Source organism: Pygoscelis adeliae, unplaced genomic scaffold (assembly GCF_000699105.1).
Source record: "Pygoscelis adeliae isolate BGI_AS28 unplaced genomic scaffold, ASM69910v1 Scaffold286, whole genome shotgun sequence".
NCBI lineage: Eukaryota > Metazoa > Chordata > Aves > Sphenisciformes > Spheniscidae > Pygoscelis > Pygoscelis adeliae.
The window spans coordinates 9,139,269-9,162,761 of NW_008825076.1; the positions used below are offsets into that span (position 1 = coordinate 9,139,269).

General features: G+C 46.3%; 1 protein-coding gene across 1 annotated transcript in view; it reads right to left on the reverse strand.

The window, feature by feature from the left end:
- KCNQ2 (potassium voltage-gated channel, KQT-like subfamily, member 2) overlaps nucleotides 1–23,493 on the reverse strand; it is a 44,293-nt gene that overhangs the window by 4,780 nt on the left and 16,020 nt on the right. The window contains exons 10-15 of the mRNA XM_009326893.1: nucleotides 23,073–23,141; nucleotides 21,063–21,092; nucleotides 15,421–15,474; nucleotides 7,877–8,100; nucleotides 7,330–7,438; nucleotides 6,664–6,795 (exon numbers count right to left, since the gene is read on the reverse strand). Coding sequence (XP_009325168.1) covers nucleotides 6,664–6,795; nucleotides 7,330–7,438; nucleotides 7,877–8,100; nucleotides 15,421–15,474; nucleotides 21,063–21,092; nucleotides 23,073–23,141 — 618 coding nt within the window. The remainder of the gene's footprint in view (nucleotides 1–6,663; nucleotides 6,796–7,329; nucleotides 7,439–7,876; nucleotides 8,101–15,420; nucleotides 15,475–21,062; nucleotides 21,093–23,072; nucleotides 23,142–23,493) is intronic.

Here is a 23,493-nt window from a genome sequence, read left to right on the forward strand (position 1 = left end):
TTGAGTGGGAAGGGGGGTTGCCAGCCATTACTCCTTGGCCCGCCCATATCTCGTCAGCCGCCCTCGTGAGAGCTGCTGGCTCCCGGCAGGTCTCTGCGCTCCCCTGGGGTTTCCCCGGCTCAGGAAACACCCCTGTATGTTGCAATCTGCCGCTCCGCTGCGGGATGTGCCTGCACCGGAGCTGATCACCTCTGTGACTCTCCAGAGCCCAGGAGAATTCCTGCTTGATTCATTCCCTTTGTGTTTATACTTCAACATAGTCCTGACTCCTGAGATGGTCATCTTCCACAGCTCTGAGAAACCAGAGAGCCAGATCTCACGTTGGAGGCAGGGTCTGCACCGAGGACGGTGCGGTGGGCAGCCGTGGGCCACTGACTTCAGTGCAGAGAGGGGAGAAGAAAGTGAACCAAGTCCTTCTCTCTTGATGGGAGAACCAGGCTCGAGGTCTCCCATCCGTTTGCTTCCCATGGCAGAAGTTAGACCAGGGGAGAGTGCTCCTACCCTCAGCAAAGCGCAGAGATTTCATTTGTGCCTTACCTGATACAAGAGAAGAGAGGAATTTCCTCGTGAGCTCATGTCCCACCTGTGCCTAGCTGAGCACCGCAAAGAACAGAAGGCCCTTTTAGCCATTGTAAGAGTTTGACGTTTTGTCCAAATTGGGCAGCAAAGCTCAAAAGATGAAGAGAGAACAGATTCCACCTTTGCAAGCAGAGGGGGATAGTGTATGTTCCTAATGCATGACAAGGGACCGCGAAATCTTCTGAGATGCCAAACCCCACTTCTGCGCTACATCCCATGGGGAGCCTTGTGCCTTCCCAACGCTTATCTTGACTGTGTTGAATACACATGTGTGGAGGGAAGAATTCAGCTGAGGCTTTGGAAGTATTAGCCCCGTATTTTTCCCTTCATGGCAGAAGAGGATTCAGAGATTTCTAACGATGCATGACAAACTGTGCCATCTGCTGTCCTTGATAGGCTCTGCTGGGTTTGGGAGGGAGAGAGAGAAGGGGGTTGTTCTTTAAAGCGAACTTTGATATCTTTCCTTCTTTCTAATGATACAAAAAAAAATGTAAAGTCTTGCATCAGCCACAGTGCAGGTTTTCTCATGCTTCATTATGCTTCATGCTCACCGTGCATGCAAAGAGGTGTAATATGTCACCCTCGGGCCAGAAGCAGACATCAAAAGGTCAAACGGCTCAAATGACATAAAAATGAAGTGTTTGGGAATGTAAATTCAATTCTTTTCTTTTTTTCTTTATCTCTTAATTTTTTGTACACAGTCCAGGCATTGAAGCCAAACCCCCTTCATCCATGTCACAGGACTGGCTACTTACCTCCTCATTTGGCAATAAAGTTTGCTCTAGGCATAGTTTGACCAGTATCTGCTGTCTAAAAATTACAGCTGAGGTTGTACCTATTCTATGTTAAATTAGCTGATCAAGGGAATTTAATCCAAATTGTGTGTACAGCATGGAGCAAACACCTTCAGCCAAACCACAGCCATGGACATCCCCTAGCCTCCAGCCGTCTTTGCTGAGAGCTACTTGCAGAAAACTTTTGGCTGAACTGAGCCCTTGTCACTAGAGCACCACAATGCCATCCACAGGGTTCAGACAGCTCATGGGACATCACTTGATTTCATTCCTCTTCCTTCACTGGGTGTTTTCTTATGATCTGGGCAGCACTTGGCTAAAACAGGGGTGTGCAGGCTAAAAAGGAGAGGCTGGTGCCACCCATGGGGACCCCACGGCATGTGTCCCCACGGGCTGGACCCACGTGGTGCTGAGACGATGAAGGTCGTGGCAGCAGCAGAGCCTGACCCAGAGGTTTTGGATTTGGGCTTGGGGCTGCTCAGAGTTCTGGTTCCCATCCACCAGGCACCTCGAGCACCTCGCAAGTCCCACTGGTGTATGTGGGAGGATGCAGCTGCCGAAAATTAAGCACAGCATAAGCCTTTTAATGGGTGGGAGCAGAGATTTCAGCAGCCTTCTATACTCTGCTGCTTTCTGGAGCCTCTCAGCCACAGGTCAATAAAGAAGAAAGGAGAAAATTCAATTCATTAAAAAAGGGAGCAATTATTAAAAAAAGTCTTAATGTCCCAGAAGCCTAGTGGGCATGTGCGAACAGATTTTAATCTGGCCATCAGTATTAGAAACTGTAAAAAGAGGGGGGAAAAATCATTAACATTAAGCTGATATAGCAACAGACTGGGAGGGAATAAAAGAAATATCCCAGTTTGAGGCCTCCCCTTGTACCCATCGATCACCTCTTCTGTGTACAAGGCACAAGCTTTCACGTGAAAACCTTGCCTCTAGTGAAGGCTTGTTGCACACCTAATCTTGTAGGTTAAATACAACAAAATCCATTTGAATATATATTTTTATTTTAAAATCAAAATGTTGCTGCAGATAAGAAAGTTATTTCATTTTTGAAGACTAGTTTTGGGCCTCATCATTTGGCGGGGAGGAGAAATGGGAAAAAAGCTTTTCTGAGAGCGTCTTTTTTCCAAGCATAAAGCTTGGGGCTTCTGGAAAATTCTCTTATTTTTTTTAATCTTTGAGCTAGCTGAGTGGGAAAAGGTAAGCTTTCGATATTCCTTTTACTCACATTCCTCTAGTGAAGATTACTCAGAGCAGCATAAATAAAAATCAAGAGATTTGTCACATATTAGTTCTTAGGGAGGGCAAATATATTTAGGAAAAAAATATTTGAAGCTAAGCTTGCTGCATTTAAAAATCACCTGCTATTTGTGCATGGAAAATGACTTTCTGGCAAATATTTATACCTGCCTTGGGCTCCAGCAGTCTCAATACAAGGTGAAAACAGAGCTCAGCTCACGGCCCTGCTGACCAGACCTCAGAATGCCCTCAAACGGGAACTTCAGTGAGAGTATGTTCTTTGTGGCATCAGCTTCAGGTACGGTTTTACCTAAGGAGAGAACTTAATGTGGGCAATGAGAAAAATCTCGCTGCATGACTGAGGGCTGGGTTTGACTCCTGCTCTTCTTTCTGCTTACAAAATCAGGATTTATTTTTTTTTAATGAGTCCCATGGTTGTAATATTTTACCACCTTTTTTTCCTCCGTGGTTGGCAGAGTTGCATCAGCAAGAAAAAAAGAACACTGTGTTCATCGGGTATGAAACACTTCATTCTTACTTTGCCCACTGAAGTAAACTCATTTCATAATGCAAAGAGCTGCAGAGGCTCCTTCGCTTGTGTGTGGAGTGTTTCATCTTTTAGAAAGTAGATCATTTATATTGGATTTGTGGGTAAATATTCCACCTTTTACATCTGAATATAGCCTGATAAAATATGAGATTTAAAAGAGGTATAATTTTGCTTTCTAACACCTGGAAGAAGACTGAAAATAGAAAATACGCTAGCTGAAGAAACTGATGGTTATTGATGACTGTATGAATGTCCCTTTTTTTTTTCCTTTGGCTTGCCTAGTGTGAAAGCTCATTACTGAAAGTAAATCAGAGGATACCCAAAGTAGCAAGCCCTTCTGAGTCATGATTTAGCAAGCTGCACTGCTAAATGATAAATGCCGTCATATAACTGGCATGAAAGGGGTTTGACATTAAGCAAATGAAAAATCCAGAGAAAGCGGCATTTTGGTGAATCCTAACCTAGGCGAGTATTGGGGAGATTCTTTGGAAGAATACATGGTTCCTTTGGTTGGATACTTCTTATGCCGGGGAGTTGAAGGGGGTGGGGGACCGACAATCATATCTATCCTGGCAAAGTAAATAAGAAGAAAGACACCAGCAAAATGCATAATGAAGCAACATGTAGAGAAAAGTTGGTCAGAAAAGTTGCAGAAAGAAACAACTGAAAAACAGAACGACAGAGAGAGAAAGAGAGAGAATCTGAAAATATATTCCGCTGGAAACAGAAGGCTCTCTCCTACCGCCTGGTTGTCGGTGAAAGCCAGACTCTTACTCACTCCAGGGTAAGATTTGGAGATTTAGGCACCACTGAAACATCATTAGGAGATCCCCCCGCCCCAGATATAATAGGCAACATGCTTTACCCTCTGGAATATATTTGCATATGTCTAGCAATATCCCATTGAGGTGGTTGGATATGAAAAAACATATATTCATTCTTTCAGTTCCAGTGCTAGATAACACGTCCTCAGTTAGTTCAGAAAAGCATGAGCTGTTGGAGTCGGTGAGATACGCTGCAGGATTGTATAACTCAATGAACGGGAGACATCCATGGTTGGCAAGGTGTCAGGATGAGACATGAGACAGTGTGAACACAACACTGAAAAGAGCACATTACAGACACAGTGGCAGAGGCATTAATGATTAAAGAGGAAAGTGCATGTAAACACCCCAGAAATTTGCTTGAACGCAGCTTTAATCCACCAAAGCCCTGGCTACGAGGGGTCACAGCCAGCCCTGCTGAGCTGAGCTGGCACGGAGAACACAGTGCTTCGAATGCTGAAGGGAAGGGAAATAAAAATGTCTGTTCTCCTCTGAGCTGTCCTGTGACAACCTCCCTGGGCTGCACTGTATGCGTGCACTGTACCTCTAGCGCCTGTTGGTCATGCCCCAACATTGGCCATGGCCACCCCAGGCACACACCTTGTCTACAGGGTGCCCCTTCTAGTTGTACTGGGCAGGTGACCAGCCATGGGACCTCTCTGTGCCCATCTGGCTATAATGATGAGTGCTTCAAAGGATGACCCCAAGGGGGTCTGCTCCCGTCACCATCACTGATCTCCTGCTTGGTGGGGACAGGAAAACAGTGGTGCTGCCTGGTAGGCCTGGATCCCAAATCCAGGTACTTCACACTTTTAAAGCAGTTCCCGGTCCTCCCGATGTCCCTGCAATGGGGTAGATGGCAGCCCTAGTCTAGTCCAGCCTCAGCCTTACAGTCCCACGGGTACAGCTAAGAGGAGAATTCAGTTTAGTCTTTGAAAGCTGCAATTCCTTACCCCAACCATCCCAAAAAACAGCCAACCAAACCACGCTGTCTTTGCAGCACATCACCTTGAAGGATTGGCAATGGGAGACTTGCATGGATGGTGAGGCAATCTGCCGCACCAGCTCGTGGTGCTGAAAACTCAGGTGTGTCACCTGGAACCAGTGGAGATGACAACCCCAATGGTTCGCTACCCACTGTGGAGACAGCCTGGGGGCCTCATGTTTCGGGTTATTAAAGTTAGGAAATATAAATCTCCTCCTCCTCCTCTTCCCTCTCCAGATTCAGCTACACATCTTGGATCTGTAATCACTGAATTCGTACTGAATGGGGGTGAGAGGCTCAAAGAGAGGAAATTCTCCAGGATATTTTAGTCTCCAACGCAAGGGAGAATATACCTTCTGGCTGCATATCTGGGAATGGGAAACATTGCGTGCAGCAACACTGAGAAAGTTACCTCCGCTGCTTGAACATCAAAAATAGCAGAGTTAAAATGGTCTCTGAGAGATTAACAGGAGAAGAGAGATTCCTCTTTTACCTAAGACAATTTTCCTATTCCATTCCTGGGGTTCATATGAGTTGTTTGCATACCCAAACACTTTTTTTGCACGTTTGTTGACTCTGCTGGGGATCTAGGTGGGTTTGAAATTAAAGGAAGACTTCCCCAATGGCTTCCAGAGGAAGCTGTGCTGCCATAGCTATGGAGGGAAATACTTTTCATTCTCCAAGTGTAAAAATAAATGGTATATTATTTTGACTGGAGATAGCCTATGGCCAAGCCCTGGCTCTGTTCCGGGTGTCCTTTGAGCTCAGCAGAACTGGAGCTACTTCTGCTGAGCCAACACAGCTGGGGGGGTGTTGGGGTTTGGGGTCTGGTTTTCAACATGGGACATCAGGGCTTAGGGAGCAGTGGTCAGAAAAAAAGATTTAGCTCAGATCCTCTCTTGAGGGGACCAAATTCATCTGCATTTTTTTTCAGGAGAAATAATTGGGTGATCGTAGCAGAAAATGAAATTTTAAATGCCCTTCTTGGTTCCATTTGTCCCTTTTTCACATTTCTTCCCCTGTCAAAACTATCTCATCTCCCCCTAAAATTTAGGCACGGAGGCTGAAATGCAGCTCGGCTAAACCACACCTACGTCGGTGGGTTTGGATGAGAAATCCCCATCTGCACATATTTTTGGCAGACTGTGCCATCCGAGGAGGGATTCCTCCTAAAACAGCTTAGTGGTCCCAACAGCTGGAGAAGCCGCTGCTTCCTCGCTGCCCCCTCTGCCCGTAGCAGCAGGGTCACAACCAGCACACCGGATTTTATTTTGTGTCACTCCCAGGAAGGTGCCAAATTAGCCACATATTAGCCTTAAGGCTGGGGCACCAAACCTTTGCTATGCTGCCAGGAGCACCGCAGAGATACGCACCTGCCTTACCTGTGGAATATACTATAATGACAGAAACTCCCAAAATAAGTAGGCGGATGAGCCGTGATTTTTGTGTGTGTGGCCTGGGGTGGGCGCTAAGGCAGTTTTAGTGGCATAACACCACCGTCTGCAGTCCCTGTCCTGCTCATCCCTGTGGGTTCCAGCCACAAGCATTGGTGTTTTCCTTGAGGCTTTCTCTTAGGAAGAAAAAGAATAAGTTGTAGCTGCAAAGGAAAGTGCCTCTCTCCTGGCAACACCTCCACAATGAACAAAAAAACAGTGAAAAAATGAAGCAAAGAGAGGGGTCTCTTGCCTGGCCTGAAGGTTTTTAATCCGGGAGAGCATGTCCAGGTGACCAGCTGAATACTGCTCGATGACATCCATCACGTCGTAGGGCCGAAGGCTCTCCTTAAACTTGCGCTTGGAGACGAGAAATCTCATAATGCTGCAGGAGTTGGAGAGGAAAGGCAAAATATAGTCCCTGGGCTGCAGAATGACCTGCTTAGTGGCAGATAAAAAACACTGCAGGGAGCTGCTTTGGAAGGAAAATGGAATAAATCCCAACCCTGTGGGTTTGGGAGAGGATGCAGCAGTAGGAGCGGGGAAGGGGATGCGGGGGCTCGTGGCTGAAGCCCTGTCTGCAACGGGGGGGTCCCCGATGCCCCTTGGACTATCAGCTGTGCGAGTGTCTTCTCTGCACCGCTTTTATAAATGTCAGCATTAAATCTCAAAGCTGGTGAGAACAATCATTTGGATGCATCCCTGCAGGGGACTTTCCTGTCTCTCCATTTATTCCTTCCATCAGCAAAAATTGCTCTTTCTGACAGAATTTTCTGTAAAGGAGGGCAGGCCACCCAGGGGAAAACCATCCTGCAGCACAGACGTTTCAGCATTTGACCCCTCTGCTTGGACTTTCAATTTCTTTTTTTTCCCTATTGTTTATTTTTGCGGACCGCTTCCCCCCCTCTCCCTCTCTTACCACACTGCCCTGATGCTGACTTTCAGTCCTGGTGTCAAATCTTCCGTCACAAACTCGCAGTTGCAGCTTTTGTTCTCATCAGGAATGTCTTCTCCGGGGAGGCTTGCTTCTGGGTTTGGGAGAGGGAGGAATAAAGACAACGCGTTACTATTTCCCGTGCTGGTGCCACGAGAGAAAAGGCAAGTCGGATCACAAACAGCAATCCCAGGGGGAAGCACCAGAGGTATCTTTGCTGAGCATCCCGATGGGAGCATTTCCCAAGACGTGTTATGGTGACATCCAGCAATGCCAACTGCAGCTCTCATCCCTCTCTAGATGCCTGACTCTTCCTCCTTTCCCTATCACTACATACATAAATATATACATTATCGTGGGTGTCAGCAGAGGTTTTCTTACCTCTTATTATACTCCAAGCTAAAGGACTGGAAGGGGAAGGAGACCTATTTAAGCACCCTGGCTTGCAGCTCTGCCCTTCTTAGGTGGGGAGGGAGAGGATGTTGGGGCTGGACGGGGCTTTGGGGTCCCACGTGGTGCCCCAAGCCCTCACCTTCTGAGTTTTGCCGCGACGCCGCTCCCTTGATGCGGAAAGCTTGCCGGGCTCGGCTGCGGTCTCCGAAGCTCCAGCTCTTGGGGACTTTGCTTGGGCTGTCCTCGATGCTCTGGTCAGCGCTGGGGGACCTCCGGATGCCCTGAGCCTGTGGAGAGCCTTTCCCTTTGGTGCCAGCACCGCGGGGACTGGAGAAGACACGATCTTTCAAACTGACCTTCTGACTGTTCAGAGAAACACGTTGAAACAAAGACAAAAAGGAGACAGCAGGAGGAGTCATTCTGGAAACCACGCAGTCCTTCCCCACCAGCCATTAGAAACCAAGAGCACTTCCAAGCAGCAGTGAGATGTAGTTTTGCTGTTGGCTTTTTTAAAAAATATATATATTTATTTTCTTTCTTTTTTTTTAAAAAAAAAAAAGCATTGTAGAAATGTTTCCGCCACAATGAGTGAAATGGGAATGATTATTAAGAGAGAGAAAATAATGAGGACTTAAACAGAAGCCCCTCGTGGGATGCCAGGGCTGGCGGGACAGATGATGTTAAACAATGAGGTTATGATTCCTTAAATCAGTGATCGGCTCCGTTCACGAGCAAGGAAGCTTTTCTTTCACAACTGCCTTCCAAAACCCTGTATCTAATAAGAAAATACCAATTAAAAAAAGCCTTTAGCTTAAACTTTTGACTTTCTTGGAAACACTTCACTTCTGGTGCTTAGACCTTTCCTTTCCCTTTCTTCAGCTCCTGTATTTCCTCCCTCTTAAAACATGAGCTGCCCCTTTCATATATTCCAAAGAATTCCTCTTTTTCCAGTCATATATTTAAATACTTAAATATGAACACTTAAATGTGCAACTCCTTTGTATGCTATAAAGATTCAATCTAAAAGGTAGCTAACATCTATCTGCAGGCCTGCTACGGGTGTCATAAACATGCAAAGCAAAATTTTACAACTTCAGAATACGGCATTTTATTGCTGTTTTTCTATTGGAATCCCATTTCTTTAAAACCCTGTAATTATGGTTTGAAAAGATCCCTCCAGAAACAGAGATGATCTCACTGAGAAATAGTCTGCTGACCCAGCTCTAATTATTTTCCAAATTCTGAAATTTGTAATTAAAAACCTTCACCCAAAGGAAGATGATGAATTTTCACATGAAAATTGCAAAACAAAAAGATTTTGTGAATCTTTATGAAAGGGCAAACTTTATAGAGACAGCATTGGGGAAACCAAACTGCAAATAGTTTTGGATAATTTGATATTTTCTGAATAGTAATCGATTATTAAAATACACTAATAGAGGTTAGACAACCAGTGCCAAGGCACTTGCACAAGTAGTTAATATTTTATATATAGGCAAATCAAAACTGAGTAAACCCATGGATGTAATTCCCAACACTCTGTACCACTGCAGCAGCCATTTATCGTTTTGCTGCAAATGCTCTGACTCGACTTGCGGGAAGAACGTTGCAAGAATTTTGATTTCCACCTCAGATTTCCAGGTCACCAACCAAAGACCTGGTTTTTTTCTGTCTCTCAGCAACGCCACCGTAAAGCTCAGAGCCAAACAATCCTCCTTTGCCTTCAAAACTGGCACGAGGTTCTTCAATCAGAACTTAGCTGCTGGTATTTGAAGCAAAGAAAAATGCAGCTCCCTTTTCCCCAGCCGTATCAGCTGCACTGTGCTGACGGGAACTGACATTCGGTTTTGTCAGTAAAGGAAGAAGACGTGACTCGAAGACACACAGGGAGCAGATTTGTTGAGTAAGAAGGTGCTATTTTTACAAAGTCACTTTACATTGCGAGACGCTGAACATTTACAGGGAGAGAAAGGTGCTTAGGCAGCATTTTCCAGAGTTGCACAGCGTGATCCCGAGGAGGCACTGCTGCCCTGATGCAACGCCCAGGGAACGGGGAGAGCAGCTCCTGGGCTGCAGAGCAGGGTTATCTGTGGCCATTGGCTGGGCAACAATTTTGAGTTGAAAGATACATTTGAGAGAAAATAAAATTTGTTCGTGACCAAGTTAGAAAAGGCAGAATTAATCCAATTAATGATGCATTTTTAATTCAGTGAAACTGCGTGGGTAAGCACTGGAGATTTCATTTCCAGCGTGCTGCCCACCTGCAGAGCCTGTCTGAAAGCCATGGGACCAACAGATGTTTAGCGTAACTGAAAATCAGATCAGAGGTACAAATCCACACAGGAATCTAGGAACGAGCATGTGCCTAAATACCTTCTGGATGCAAGCCTTAGTCACTAATGCTACCGAAATCATCGTACATAATGAGCCAAATGTTTAAAAGCAATTCTCATTCTGTGTTTCTTGGATTAGAAACCAGATTGGAATTTTATTTGTCATTTGATCCTAAGTAGGCCAATTGGATTTTTTTTTTTCTTTATTTTAGTTGATTTTACAGAAGCATCTTCCTGTAATCTACTGCATTTCAGTAGTACTAATACTTTGAACTACCTGGTCTTTTTTAAAAATAAGTTTCACATAAATGAATCAGCAACACACTAATATTCAGAATTCAAAGCAATCTCTTTGTGCCTCATCCTCTGCAGAGTTGCTCCCATCACCAATCTTGGTGTGAAACCAGCTGCCCATCACTGAGTAAAGCAGGGCCTTTTCTTTGGGGCCCCTTTTCCATTCCCACAATAAATGTGCTGCAAATGTCTGCAAGAATCACAAAAGGCAAAAAAGAAAGCCTTGAACTCGGTGAGGAATACGAGCAAAGAGTTTCAAGCCTGAAAGCATGAGGTGCAACACTTTTACACATTAAAAAATCTCATAGAAATTTGATGAACGATAAAGATCTGGGTGGGGTTTGCTCCTGAGTACTCACTACTCAGAAAAAAAACCCAACACCTGATGTAACTTCTTTGTTTTAACACAGATTACATGAGACAACATGAACAATTAATTGAATTTTTCCTTCTGCCATGCAATTCTCTCATTGGAGATGACACCTGGAATCGCATGCAAATACAATCCCTGCAAAGGAGGAGCTGGTAGGAAAGAGTCCAAAAGAAATATAGACATATATAGAGACATATGTTGTCAGCTAATCCAAGATCATGTTCTCATTCAACCAGAAAGTCATGCAGAGTGACGCAGAGAGTCTCGGAGAAGTGGTATTTAGATGTCACTCAAGCAGATGGTAAATGAGCCTCAGTTCAGTGGAAAGCGTATGTGTTGGTGACATGAACATGAGGAAAGCGGTAATCCAGCCACACACGACAACATGAACTGAAGCTTGCTATCGTGATAGCTAAGAGCGGCGCAAGCACGGGGCAGGTGCCCTGCTCGTTCCAGGGGGAAGGGAAGGGAAAGGAAACTGTGGCTTTGCAACCAGAGACTAAGATTATGGGAAGCCGTAACACCGTAATAGGGCGTGCTTTAGTTCCTAGAACTTCAGCTGGCACCTATTAAAAACATATTCGATAACAAAAAAATTGTAATGTTTCCAGACCGACTTTGGGGAAGGTTTACAAAAATTTCAGCTTTTGAATTGAATTTAACAAAGGGTAGAAACTGAGTTGACTTTTTTCTCTGCTGCCAGTCAGAAAACGAGAGCCCATGCTGGACGAACACGTAAGGACCGATCCATGGTCCCACAGCTGACAGCAAGATGCTCGCTGCTTTAGTGTGCTTTGCGTTTAGGTTCATTTAGGTCCAACAGCCCAGCACTCAGCAGCAAAACGCATGGGAACTAACCTTCAGGTGAGCTGCCATCAGCCTCCTTAGGTTGCTGGGGGTTTGAGCTCCCGTTTGAAACCCTCTGGTTTGGGGTTCATTCCACAGCCCTCTCTAGTATTAAATCAGCACTTTTATAAAATGTGGACTCATTACGTTAGCAGTCATTTTGGATCAATAAAAAGTATCACCTGTAACTTCTTGTCATCGATTTTAAACTACACTTGAGCAATTGTTTCATTTTCTCCTTTCATTTTGTAGGCAGCAAACGTTAGCCAAACTGAATTAAACTAACATGGACTCAGATCCATCTCTGCATAAGAACTCAACCAGTAACAGTGTCCATTCTTCTGAAAAGCTATGGCCAGGAGAAAGAGGCTATCTGCTGTTGGGAAATGAGGCTGTTTTTTAATCCAGAGTTTGTGCTGAGCTCATGGCATATGAGAACAGCTTCTTAAAACCAGGCAGGAGTGCCAGGAGTGAATGATAGCCTTTGTGGCTATCACTGGGCTCCAGTCTGGTCGCAGATGTGAATAAGAGGCAGAAACCAATTACTGGAGACATGAAGGAAAGGAAAATACATCTGTGTGTGCAACACTTGCCATGACTAGAGCAGAAACCAAGAGAGGACCAGGCACAAGCCTGGTTTGCCTCCAGTGATTTCAGAAAAGCCATTGCAAAGGTGAATTCAGCCCAGAGAATGGAGTTCCTAGAAGCAGAGCAGCCCGGACATAAGGAAAACAAAAGGTCAGCCAATGATCAATGTCATGGTGAGTAATCCCTCTTCTCTTCCTTGTCCACAACCACGGTATTAGACCTGGGTTGAAGGGAGTCACTGAAATCATAACAGGAAAGACCAGAGTTGCACCATCCCCGCAGCCACCACGTAAACCTGGCTGAGCATGGGGCCTTGGGTGAGTGAAAGGACACTGGAGCCAGAGACATGTCTTTAACCTTGGCCTTTGCTATTTTGCAGCATTGCTGTTATACCGTCACCCCTCTCTTCCTAACACACAGCCTTTTTTTCCCAAACTGACGTTGAGCGCTGTCAAACACCACATCACACAGATCCTGCATCTTCTAGCAACCTTTTGCTATTTGCCAGCTCAGCTGTTTTGCATTTCAGGAGCAAAGCAAAACAGCTAGATTGCATCTTCGAGCTGACTGATTATTCCTAAACAAGACCTTAAGCAACACGCTACACCCAAACCCACAGGCCAGTCAAGGGCTCTGCAAACACCTTTCCTTCACTGGTCTGTGTGCCACTTCTTCCCACTGTCAGGTCTCTGTGGTGCCTTCATCTCTCTGAGTAGACGCCAGGAAAGTCTCTTACAAAGCAGAATATGATAGACTTGCTAATCTGGCTTGGTATAGTTACATTACTGTCTAAAAATGCATGCATTATTGCATTTATTGACTAGAGATCATTGGTTTAGTACATTAAGAAACCACGGCTTCTAAGGAGTTTTCTATTAATTTACCTGCATTGAGTTTTCCATGATTGCCTCATCGTTTGCTGTTATTTCATTATATGCATCCTAGATGAAGGCTTCTAGCACTCAGCCTTAAGATGCATCAAAGTGCTGGCATCTGCCTCTAGGATTTTGTGCAGTGGGGGACTGCAGGCTCGCAGCCCAAGGGTCCAGGAAAACAAGACATTTGAATTATTTTTATGTCCTTTCACAGTTAATCTATCGTTTTACTAAAGCACAGTGTGTGTAACACTATGTTCAGGATGGATGCAGGTAACAAAGATGCCCTTGTAGCTACTCCAAAGTTCAAGACTCCTTTTTGACTGGAAGAACTACAGTCTGTAATCCTCCTCCTCAGGGTCTCCAATGGATTAAGAAGATCTTGAGATAATAATTTGTTTCATCCTCCCTTTCCCTTGCAGAACTCAAGATGGGGGAGATGAAATGAGGACCACAGTGGGAAGGAATTCGGTAGAAAATATATAGTGGCTTTACCAATTAAAAATTCATGCCTAGGAAGACATGCAAGGAAGAGACTAAGATCAGAGTGGCTGATTTTCCAGAAAACAGAACTGGACATGGACAGGTGAGAGGACAGCACTACGAATATCACTCCTTGTTTTAATCTCTGCCAAAAACAACCTCAACGTTAAGCAACTGAAAGGAGCCTTTCTCTGGGGAGGAGTCCCTGCCTGCACTACGCCTCCTCCTCCAAGGATAAACCACCTCACCTGGCAAACGGAAACACTACAAAAGTAATGATATTTTTTTCAGCTATACTATTGACCAAATCTTTGCCATTTGGAAATGTACTGAAATGCTGTCTGCGCAACTGGTGATCACCCAATATTTAAACCAGTTCTTTCAGGGATAAACTTCAAGGAAGGCCACAGTACCATCAAAACACGTAGCAGGAGGCTAACTCAAAGATTCAGGCTATTTATCCAGGTACAGGGGATTTCCTGCCATGGAGAACTGCTTATTACGAAATCTAGATCATGCCCCCTTCCTCTTTGTTACCCATTCAGAGATGGGATTTACCACACTACTTCTGAGCTTCTGGTACACGCAAGTTTCAGGCATGAGTCTTAGCCTCTAGTCTGACAGATAATAAAAATACCCAGCAGGGAAAAAAATAGCAAGAAAAGAAAAGATACAAGTTGGAACAATTAATGGAGAAAATCAGAGATACATATACTTTTAAAACTGTAGTTTTATACTTTTAAAACTGTAGTTTGTTGGCTTTCTGAGGGAGACAGAGACTGGTGATTTTGAGAATTAAAACGGACTCCAAAAAAGAGCATGCAAAAATCCGATTTCACAAACATGCGGCATCACTCAGTGCCCTGCCACTCCTGGGCTTTCCACCTGCCTGGCTGCGGGGGGAAGAGCTGATGGGGTTCACCTGCCAGCATTCACAGCATGCAAACTCTGGGCATTGGTAATTCAAGAAAGTGCATGTTTGCTGCTGAGAAGCAGTGTCTGGGGCGGGGGAAGAGATTCTTCCAGTGCAGGCGTGGAAGTAGATATATTTATGCATAAGTAACTTAAGATATATGTATCTGTGTACCCTTATGGCCATTAGATGGGTGCTCTTTGGGAATTCTCTGAAGCCGCCTAACGATTGTCAGCTTGATGAAAAAGATGAAAACACTGCTCGTACGAAACCCTCTGCTCTAGCTATCTGTTCCCCACGGGATCTAGAAACAGAACCATTCACAATGCCAATGTCAACGCTGAGGGGAACCCGTATCCCCTACGTCTGGTGGGACAGGCTGAGATTAGTCCTTCTCTAGCTGCGTAGTAGAGGTGCTAGATAGGCAAGCCATGGCTTCCAAAGGCCACAAGACTAGGAAAGGTCAATTTGTAGTGTTCAGAGAGCCAAAGGAACGGTGATTGAGCAGAGAGGTAGGAAGCTGGTATTTCTCATGCTGCTAACGTGATATTGCTGTACAGTGCAATTCAATTTGCAAGGATTCCCTGGATCTTGAGGCGGGATGGAGCGATAGGGAGGAAGGGGTCTTTTTGAAAATTTTTTTTTGAAATTTTTTTTTTAAGTTAATTAATTATTTATTTTTAATTTTCCATCATTTGTTAAACTTCAGCTCCTGGCCTCCATTGCTGAGCAGCCGCTGGCTTGCTAGCCCAGACCAAATTCCCCATCCTCGTCTCTTTGAATCACATGTTCTGCATGATTAGCAGACAAGGAAGCCTCTAATTTCTGAGCGGGCAATGGGGAGGCTCTTTCACCTTTTTTTACTCATCTAGTACCTCTATTAAGCAGAGAAGTGATCAGAACGGGTGGTAGCAGGGTAGAGGGAGAATGAGCCGTGCAGCTTTTGATTAGTTCCGTGCGACGCATTTCCCGTGGTACCTAGAGTTTCCTGAGCAGCATCCGCATAGTGACTCTCTGCACGGTTTGCTTTTACTGGAAATGAGGGGAGAGTAAAAATTAGACCTGGAAGCAAATGCCAGACAGGAAACTTTTGATTACTGACTCTAGGTTTAAAAGACAGGTGTTTTGAGGGCCGGGTTCATGACAGGATTTTTCTGTTTGAGCGTTAAATGGAAAAAAAAATAAAAATCAAGGGGGTTTCTGAAATTTGTCTCACTGTGGTCAATAAATGTCATTATTAGAAATGACGCATACTGCATTGAATCGGTGGCGTCAGTTCATCTACAATTGACTGAGTCCTGCAGGAAGATTTTTCATCTGCATTGCAAACAAAAAGTACTCTCTTCTTCCTCTAAACAGATAAAAAAGACATTTTTTTTAATTGCCTAAGCCATGGAGGGCCAAAACTTCAACTTGTTTTGTCCAACAACATTGAAAAGGTTCAAATTCCTTTTTTTTTTTTCCAAAAAAAACCTCACAAAGACAGCCAGTTAATCTGTGAATTATTTGCACTTCTCATACAGAAAATAGCATCGTATTAAGCCTGGCATTTAAAAAAAAAAAAAAGATAAAAGCGGGGTGTGGTGCAGTCCCTTATGGGAAAGGATTTGAACATCTGCGTTCACACATCCATTTTTCATAACGCTTTTTAGATGGACCCTACCACTTCTGCAGAGTCACTGGCTTTGCTGAGGCACCACCACAGCTCCCGTGAGCCCATCCCAAATCGCTGCTCAGGCACTGCCCTGCCAGGAGATCGCCCCCACGACCAGGGTCCTCCACGCCATGGAGCAGCCCTCTACCTGCGGAAGGGTAATGACGTGGCCCCCATCACCCCACCTGGCCACCAGCGGGCATCACTTGCTGAGTTCATGGACAGACTGAAAAGGCTGAAGGGTGTAAAAACCCAATCTCATTTTACACTTGAACTCGGCAATCGGAGGAGCTCGCAGGCACACACAGAAGGAATTTGCAGGAATTCTTTCTGCTTCGCGACGTCCTGTGCAAGCTCAGCCGACACCACCCTCTGCATCCTGGGGACTCCTTAGGCACCCGCAATGGGACCCCCCATCCCCAGGGAGCCCCGGGGACCAGAGGTGCTACCGGGGCTGTTCTGGAGCTGGGGTCTGAGCATCGCGGCGTGGGAGTGAATATTCAGCATGCAGAGCCTCAGGGAGACACGTGGGTTACTCTCCTCTCAGTCTCCTCTGCAGTCCCTACGGAAAGATGCAGTCCCTTCTGTGCAAATAATCCGCTCCCCTAAAGGCAACTGATTATTTCCAGATTACTGTCAGTCCCAGCATGAGTCTCTGACACCAGTTTAATCGGTTAGAAGGTCAAACGCCAACCCAGGCTAACAAGGCCCATCGGGCTGGTGATTGACACCAGTTTCCACGGGCAGCAGCGGTTAGTGACACCTCGGACACCCTAGGCTGGATGAGCAGGGGCCCACTGAGGCAACCAAAGGCATCCTCCAGTGCGTACAAAAGCCTTAATCACACCCCTGAACAGAGATATTAATGTTTTGTGTATCTCAGACAGACATATACATACATTGATATATAGATATACGCACAGATACACACACACATTACAAGGTGGCCCAGTCCAGCGTTCACTCAATATAATGGCCAAGGTCTTGCTGAGTTCATTAAGGTCAAGGACAAACCACAGCTGAGGACAACCTTCCAAAGAGGTTCCTCTCATTACCTACGGGACTGAACTCATGCTGGACAAAGTAATCTGAGTTTTAGCTTCCCAGTTCCCTGAAATCCTTCTGTTTCTTTTTCTTTGATATTAATGTGTTATTATGATCACTTGGTTCATTAATTTTTAGCTTTTCACCCAATTATATTTTGGAAAATACAAAAGGAAGAAATGTGGTCATGGATGCCTTCAGATGTTTATCAAACCATCTGTTAAAGAGCATCTGAAGCACGCATTTCATATAGGAGCCTCCGTAGTCCTGGCTAACCATATGTTTGTCTTTTTGACATTACAATCAGAAGACAAAATAAACAGAGACGAGATGCCACAGCGAATTTCCAGCCTGATTAACATAGGAGTAATCAAACCCCGTTACCACTCTGATTTGCTAGCTTTCTGCAGCAGGAGGGGTGAGAAAAGCCCCACCACAGGGCAGCTCTCCTTCCCTGGTGTTATGAGGCAGAGAGGACTCATATTTGGACCGAGAGCATGAGAGTAGCGTGGTCTTGGAGGCACGACTGGGGCTAACTGCTCCTGCAGTAGCAGCCAGCCCAGGGAAGGGCAGATGGCCACTTCTCCTGGCCAAGGCAGACAGTAGGGTGGACACAGCGCCCAAAGCAACGGGCAACAGAGGAAGCTCTGTAAGCAGCTTTTAAATAGGGAGGAAAATAAAAAGGGGGAAGGGTAAGTAGCATGTAGAAAAAGGCCAGCATCTTTTCTGCTCATCACAGCCTGGGCTCCATGTCACAGGGAGGTGAGTTCCTGTCCCTCCCCACAGGTCAGCACACAGCTTCCCGGCGCTCGGTCATAGATGGATGCAGACAAGCTCGCGGTGAAACACGAAACAGAAGCGATAGAGAAAGGACGTAACCTGTCTCTCAGATCGGCTGTCCCATTTTACGCCAAGACCAAATCAAAAGCCACCTGAGTAATTCCAGGTGAACCTGAGCCTCCACCATGCTAACCCCATCGCCTCCTCATGTCCTCCCACCCCAGGCAGCAGCTCTCCGAGTGCCGTCTCGGCAGAAATCAGCACGGCTACAGCAGCACCGGAGCCAGAGGGCAGCATCGCCGCTGGTGCACGGGCAAGACCCCGACAGCTGCCCCGCGCACTGGCGGGGCGTTTGGGATGCTCCCTGACCTTGCAAGGCAATGTTTGTCTTGCACAGAGCAGCCGTGCCAGCATCCCTTCTCTAACTTAAAAAATATTAAGATGCAAAATAGTGAAAAAGCTGTTTCTGTTCTGTTTGCTGTAAGGATTTTGTGGTGTATCAGTTATGGAAAGAGGGATATAGGAAATCAGCCACTCCCTACACATAAATACAACGGGAGGAAGATTCAGCTTTCTCCAGATGAGAGACTGTATGTTTCCTTACATCGATGGAAATGGGAAGTGGCAAATCCTTTACCAGCTGAAGCGGTAAAAGTGTGGTGCTGGGGTCTGCTATGAGAGACGATTCATCCCGAGGAGTTTCCTGAGTGAAACAGTCATCAGTGACAGACCACGACTGGATGATTAACTGTCGGGTGGGCTGAGAAACAGGACAAGTTTTCTTTTCTAAGGGCACGATGACACACTGAGCATCATTGGGAGGCTGCTGGAAATTAAAGTGGGTGGGAGATTTGGGATGTGAATGTAAAAGATCCAGAAACTTTTATTTGGGAAAACAGGTGATTTGGGGCCCCCTGAATATAGGGACTACTGTGCAAAATTCCTTCCTGAGGTCTGAGACGTTATCAGATGGAAAAGGGCAGTGGGAGCAGGTAGAATTGATATTGCTCTAACAGAACACAGAAGGAAAGAGCTTTGGTTCTGCTACAGCAGCTGAACTGAACACTATAGAAAGTATTCTACTGCCATATACACGGCAGCTGCAGACCCTCAGCTTAAGCGCTCCTGGGTTCAGGTTTAGCATCTTACAACAGAGGGCAACAAAACCCATCAGCGTTTGGAAATGACCCTGATGAAGGAGCCATATATAGTAAAAAAATACTCTGAAAAAGGGCAGTGAAAGGCTATTTTTACTTCTTTCTGTGACATAAGTTAAAGAAAGCAATGTAGAAAATGAACAGGGAAAAACCTGCAACCTCTACGAAGAAATATTATATCCAGCCTAGTGTTTTAACCAGTGAAAATGAACCCTGCAAGACAGGACTGAGATTCAAAAATAAGAAATAAGACTAGTGCCTCAGAGATAAGACTAGTGCCTACGATTGCAGGGATGCTGGCTGGTGTGACCCTACGAGGGAGAGCCGGTCCTCAGATTTCCTCGGCTATGGAGCTGATCAGATGAACAGAGATTTCGTCTCATTGCACAGTCATATGCCTGTGAGAAATGTGGATTTACCCTTTGATGCATCCGAAGTATGGCACTGGTTGAGACAGGGCAGCGGAGCAGCCAGGTCCCTGGGATGAAATGTTGACCCTCCTGATGCCACGGGCGGGTGGCCAAGATTTCAGCCTTGGTCTGCTCCCAGAGAGCACTTCCCACGTCATGCTCCCTGCTTTAATAAAGCTGGATGGAGGCTGCCTCCGCTCTAGCTACGCAGGCTGAGGCCCCAGGTAGGAAAAAAAAAATCTGGATAGTTGAAACATGATCTTGGAGATTTGGTTTATTTGGCAGGGAAGTGGATGGAGTGCTACGGAGGTTCTGCTTGCAAAGAAAAGCTCAAATGAAAGACAGAAAAAAGAGCCCAAGGGGGGGGGGGGGGAGGGGGGGGGAATTATTCCTCCCTTTACTGAGCACTGTATCTACCCAGATATCTTTGGTTGGATTTTATGCCAGGGAAAAATTAGTTTCTGGCCTCTTACAAGATAAAAGGCACAGCAGAAAGTTACATCTGCAAAATGCCAGGCTGTAGTTATACTTCTGAAAGACATATTCAGTGTTTACAATATTTAGGCCGTAAGCTATGTTTTGAGAAATGAGATGGAAGATCTGAAAGCCAAGCAGATGATCTCCACAGATCATCAGTTTTGCATCTTGCTTCCCAAGAAAAAAAATGAGATTCAGTCCCAGAATTACTTCTTAAAAGAACTGGGAAAATATAGGAAAAAAAATCCCAGAATTAAATACTTCTACAGGGATGAAAAGTATCCTAAAAGTATCCCAAATACCAGCCCTGTTGCTTTCCCTGGGACATGTGAATAGAGAAAAGCTCTCCCGTAGGTGAGATTTACGACTGGCCTTGGAAGGTGCTCGCCACTTCTCAGAGGGCGCCCGGCTGAGCACGCTCTGCACGGTGGACTCGAGGCATGGAGGGAAGACGGAGCAGGGACTGTGCTTCATCCAGAGGTTGTGAGGCCAAAGGGAATGGGGTGGAGAAAGGGTGTCTCTGCCATGCAACGTCGTGCCGTGTCAGAGAGCCCTCCCGTGTCCCACGGAGCAGCAGGTCCACGCAGCCCCGGGCAGTACCCTGCAGCGAGAGGAGCTCAGGAGAAGTTGCTAACTCAGCGACATGGTGATGGCTTCGTGTTCCCATGTCACCTCTGCCTGGCATGGCGTTGGGTGATGGAGACATAGGCAAAGCATCACCTACCCACCGGCACTCACTGAGCCTGCGTTATACTGTTTCAGCTACGACTCCAGCAACAAAAGAAAAAAAAGCAGCATAAACCAAAGCCCTGCTGTCACCCCGGATAAGTGTCTGCCAGCTCTGCCCGTGCTGCCCACCACTCTCTCTAGCCCCCACAGCCTCGCTATCCTCGCAGCTACAGCCCGAGGCAGACTGGAAGGAAGATATGATTTAAGGTCCAGCATACACGTAGATACATCGGACTGCCACAGCACAGAAAAAGCACGTTAATACCTAGAATGCTTCCCTCGATGGCGCCACATGGTACACACACGCACACACGTACATAGAAATCTACAGGTAATGCATGGGAATGGCATGTTGGCAGTGATACAGACCTGGGCGATGGTTCGGGCTGCTGCTCTTTCCTTTAAACAGAAGCAATAGTACATTAGCAAGGTGTCAGGTGGCAAAAGATGTTGCTGCTTCACTGTTAAAACATAACGAAAGGACAATACCAAACAATACAACTAAGTGGAAGTTGTGGACAGAAGAGAGGGAAAGGAGCACTTAATTCCTGGAGTTTCTGTCCCGGACAGAAGATCACTGGAGACTCACACAACCTCAGAGAAGACACATACAACGCACAGGGTTGAAGAGTTTATCCCAACCCATCCTTGTGCCTACGCATGACTGAGACACCTGACGGTCGTGTGATTTGTGTGAGCACAGGAGGACTTCTGTGGGCTCAGAGAGCAGCCCCCTTCGTTTGGAAATCACCGCCCTGAGTTGTTTCTGCACATAGGGAAGGATTTGAATAGCTCCCCTGACCCGGGTGCATCTGCTTTTCCTTCCTGGCCATTGGGACAGAGCTAATGTCAGATCTCTTGATGCATTAGCCGCAGTGCTAATGCGTGGTGCTGGGAGGGGGACATTGGTGGGAAGGAGTACGGACCCCTGCCCTGATACCCTGACACCCCAGGTCGGGTTTCTGCCTCCAAAGCCTTTGGCAGTTACTTTGCCAAAGTAGTTGGCAAAGGCTACATGGAGGGAGCGGGACGCCACAATTTTTGTATGCCGTTTCCTACTGAGATCCCAAACCACTTGATTGCCCTGAAAAATCATTGACATTGAGGACAAAGCGAGCTGAACACCTGCAAAAGGGTAGGCATAACACTGCAAGCCAAGCTAAGGCCACACTGAAAAAAAATCTCACCTTCACTGAGCAGGCATCTTGGTGACATTTCCCTTCAGCAATGAGGAAAACCTGCTCTGCCTTCAACTACTCTGATTCACAGGTTCTTCACACTGGGAAATTGCATTTAATCTGGGTCCCCGAAGCAGCCTTTCCCCTGCAGCCCCGCAAGAAAGGGAGCAGACTGTGTTTCTCAGCAGAGAAGGGCCTGCCTCCCCTAACACCAGACAGTCGAAGGGACAAACCAGACTGCGAGAAGACCTGGGCAGGAGGAGCTCGATTCCCTCTGAGCGTGATGCTGTACCAGCCCTGGCCCTGCCTCCACCCAGCAGTGACTGCTGAGATGCTGAGATCTGCACAGACCCCGACCCCTCTCCCTTCGGCTGAAGGCAGCAGCCTGGACAGACTAAAAAAATGCCCCTCCACCCTCTGCTCCTTGCTCAGACAAGCTTGGAAGCCCAGCCTCAGTCACTAGCTCAAATACTCACATTTTAAAGTTTGCAGTCTGACCCACGGGTCTACAGATCTCTACTCTCTGCAGAGACACACAGCCCAGGGCAGGTCCCATCCCACCCCTCCCAACTAGCCCTGATGCCCACCGGCATGGGCAGCATCTCTCCCTCCCTTCTGGGGTCTGCACACTCCCCATTCACCAAACGGGACAACCTCGCCTGCTTAAAAAAACAAGAATTACCCCTCCCAAGCATACGTTTAAGCTGCAGGACTCCTGGCCTTCTGGGGCAATCATGTATACCTTGCCACAGCAAATCTAGCAAAAATTTCTCACCGCTACGACCTTGCCTGCTCTTGGGGGAGGAGAGGGAAGGCTGGAGAGAACGGGGAATTAATTAACACATTGTGAGCCTGAGTCTCCTCTGAGGGTGGTGAAAAGCAGAAAGGTCAGAGGAAAACTGGGAACACTACCTTGACCAGACCCTTTGAAAATATGACTGCATTTTCAGCCAAGCACTGTAATATTACTCCAAAGCCAAGTTAGGCTGAAGAAATTCAGGTACAGCATGGGAGAGGGATGGAGAGGTCACTGAACGACCCATGGGGGACCAGCTGCCAAAACCTCTCACATCTTCAAGGCTGTCCATATGCAAAAGGCAGGAAGGAAAAAACCAAAAGAAAAAAAGAGAAAAAAAAAAACAACAAAAGAAAAAGCTTACAAAGTGTGTACTTTCCGAGCTCTCTTAACTCTGCTGCTAACCTGAATGTCAGTCCTGATTTGCTCTTCAGGTTCCTCAGGAGCTCCAGCTGGTTCAGAGGAGGGATGAGTCTAGAGGGACAAAATAAAGACCATTAATATTCAGGCAGAGCTGATTTCAGAGCCTCCTGTCTCGGAAACTTCCCCCGCTGCCCCATCCTTTCAACTAGAACCAGCTTTGTGCCACCATCTGCAACTGGGGGGCAGCTCGGGAAGGATGGAGAAGGGTTTGGCTGCTACTTCCAACAGTGTCCTAAGGCAGAGTGGTGGGGGAAGAGAGAAAGTGACAGCAAGAGAGAGAGAGAAACTTGTCTGCACCACCGGATTTTGAACCTCCCAAAAAACAAGCAGCTGCCAGGGTTTCTGAGCAGCACCGCAGTGTTTTGGCAGGAGAGCTGTTTCACCACCTGTAGTCTAGTGGTTG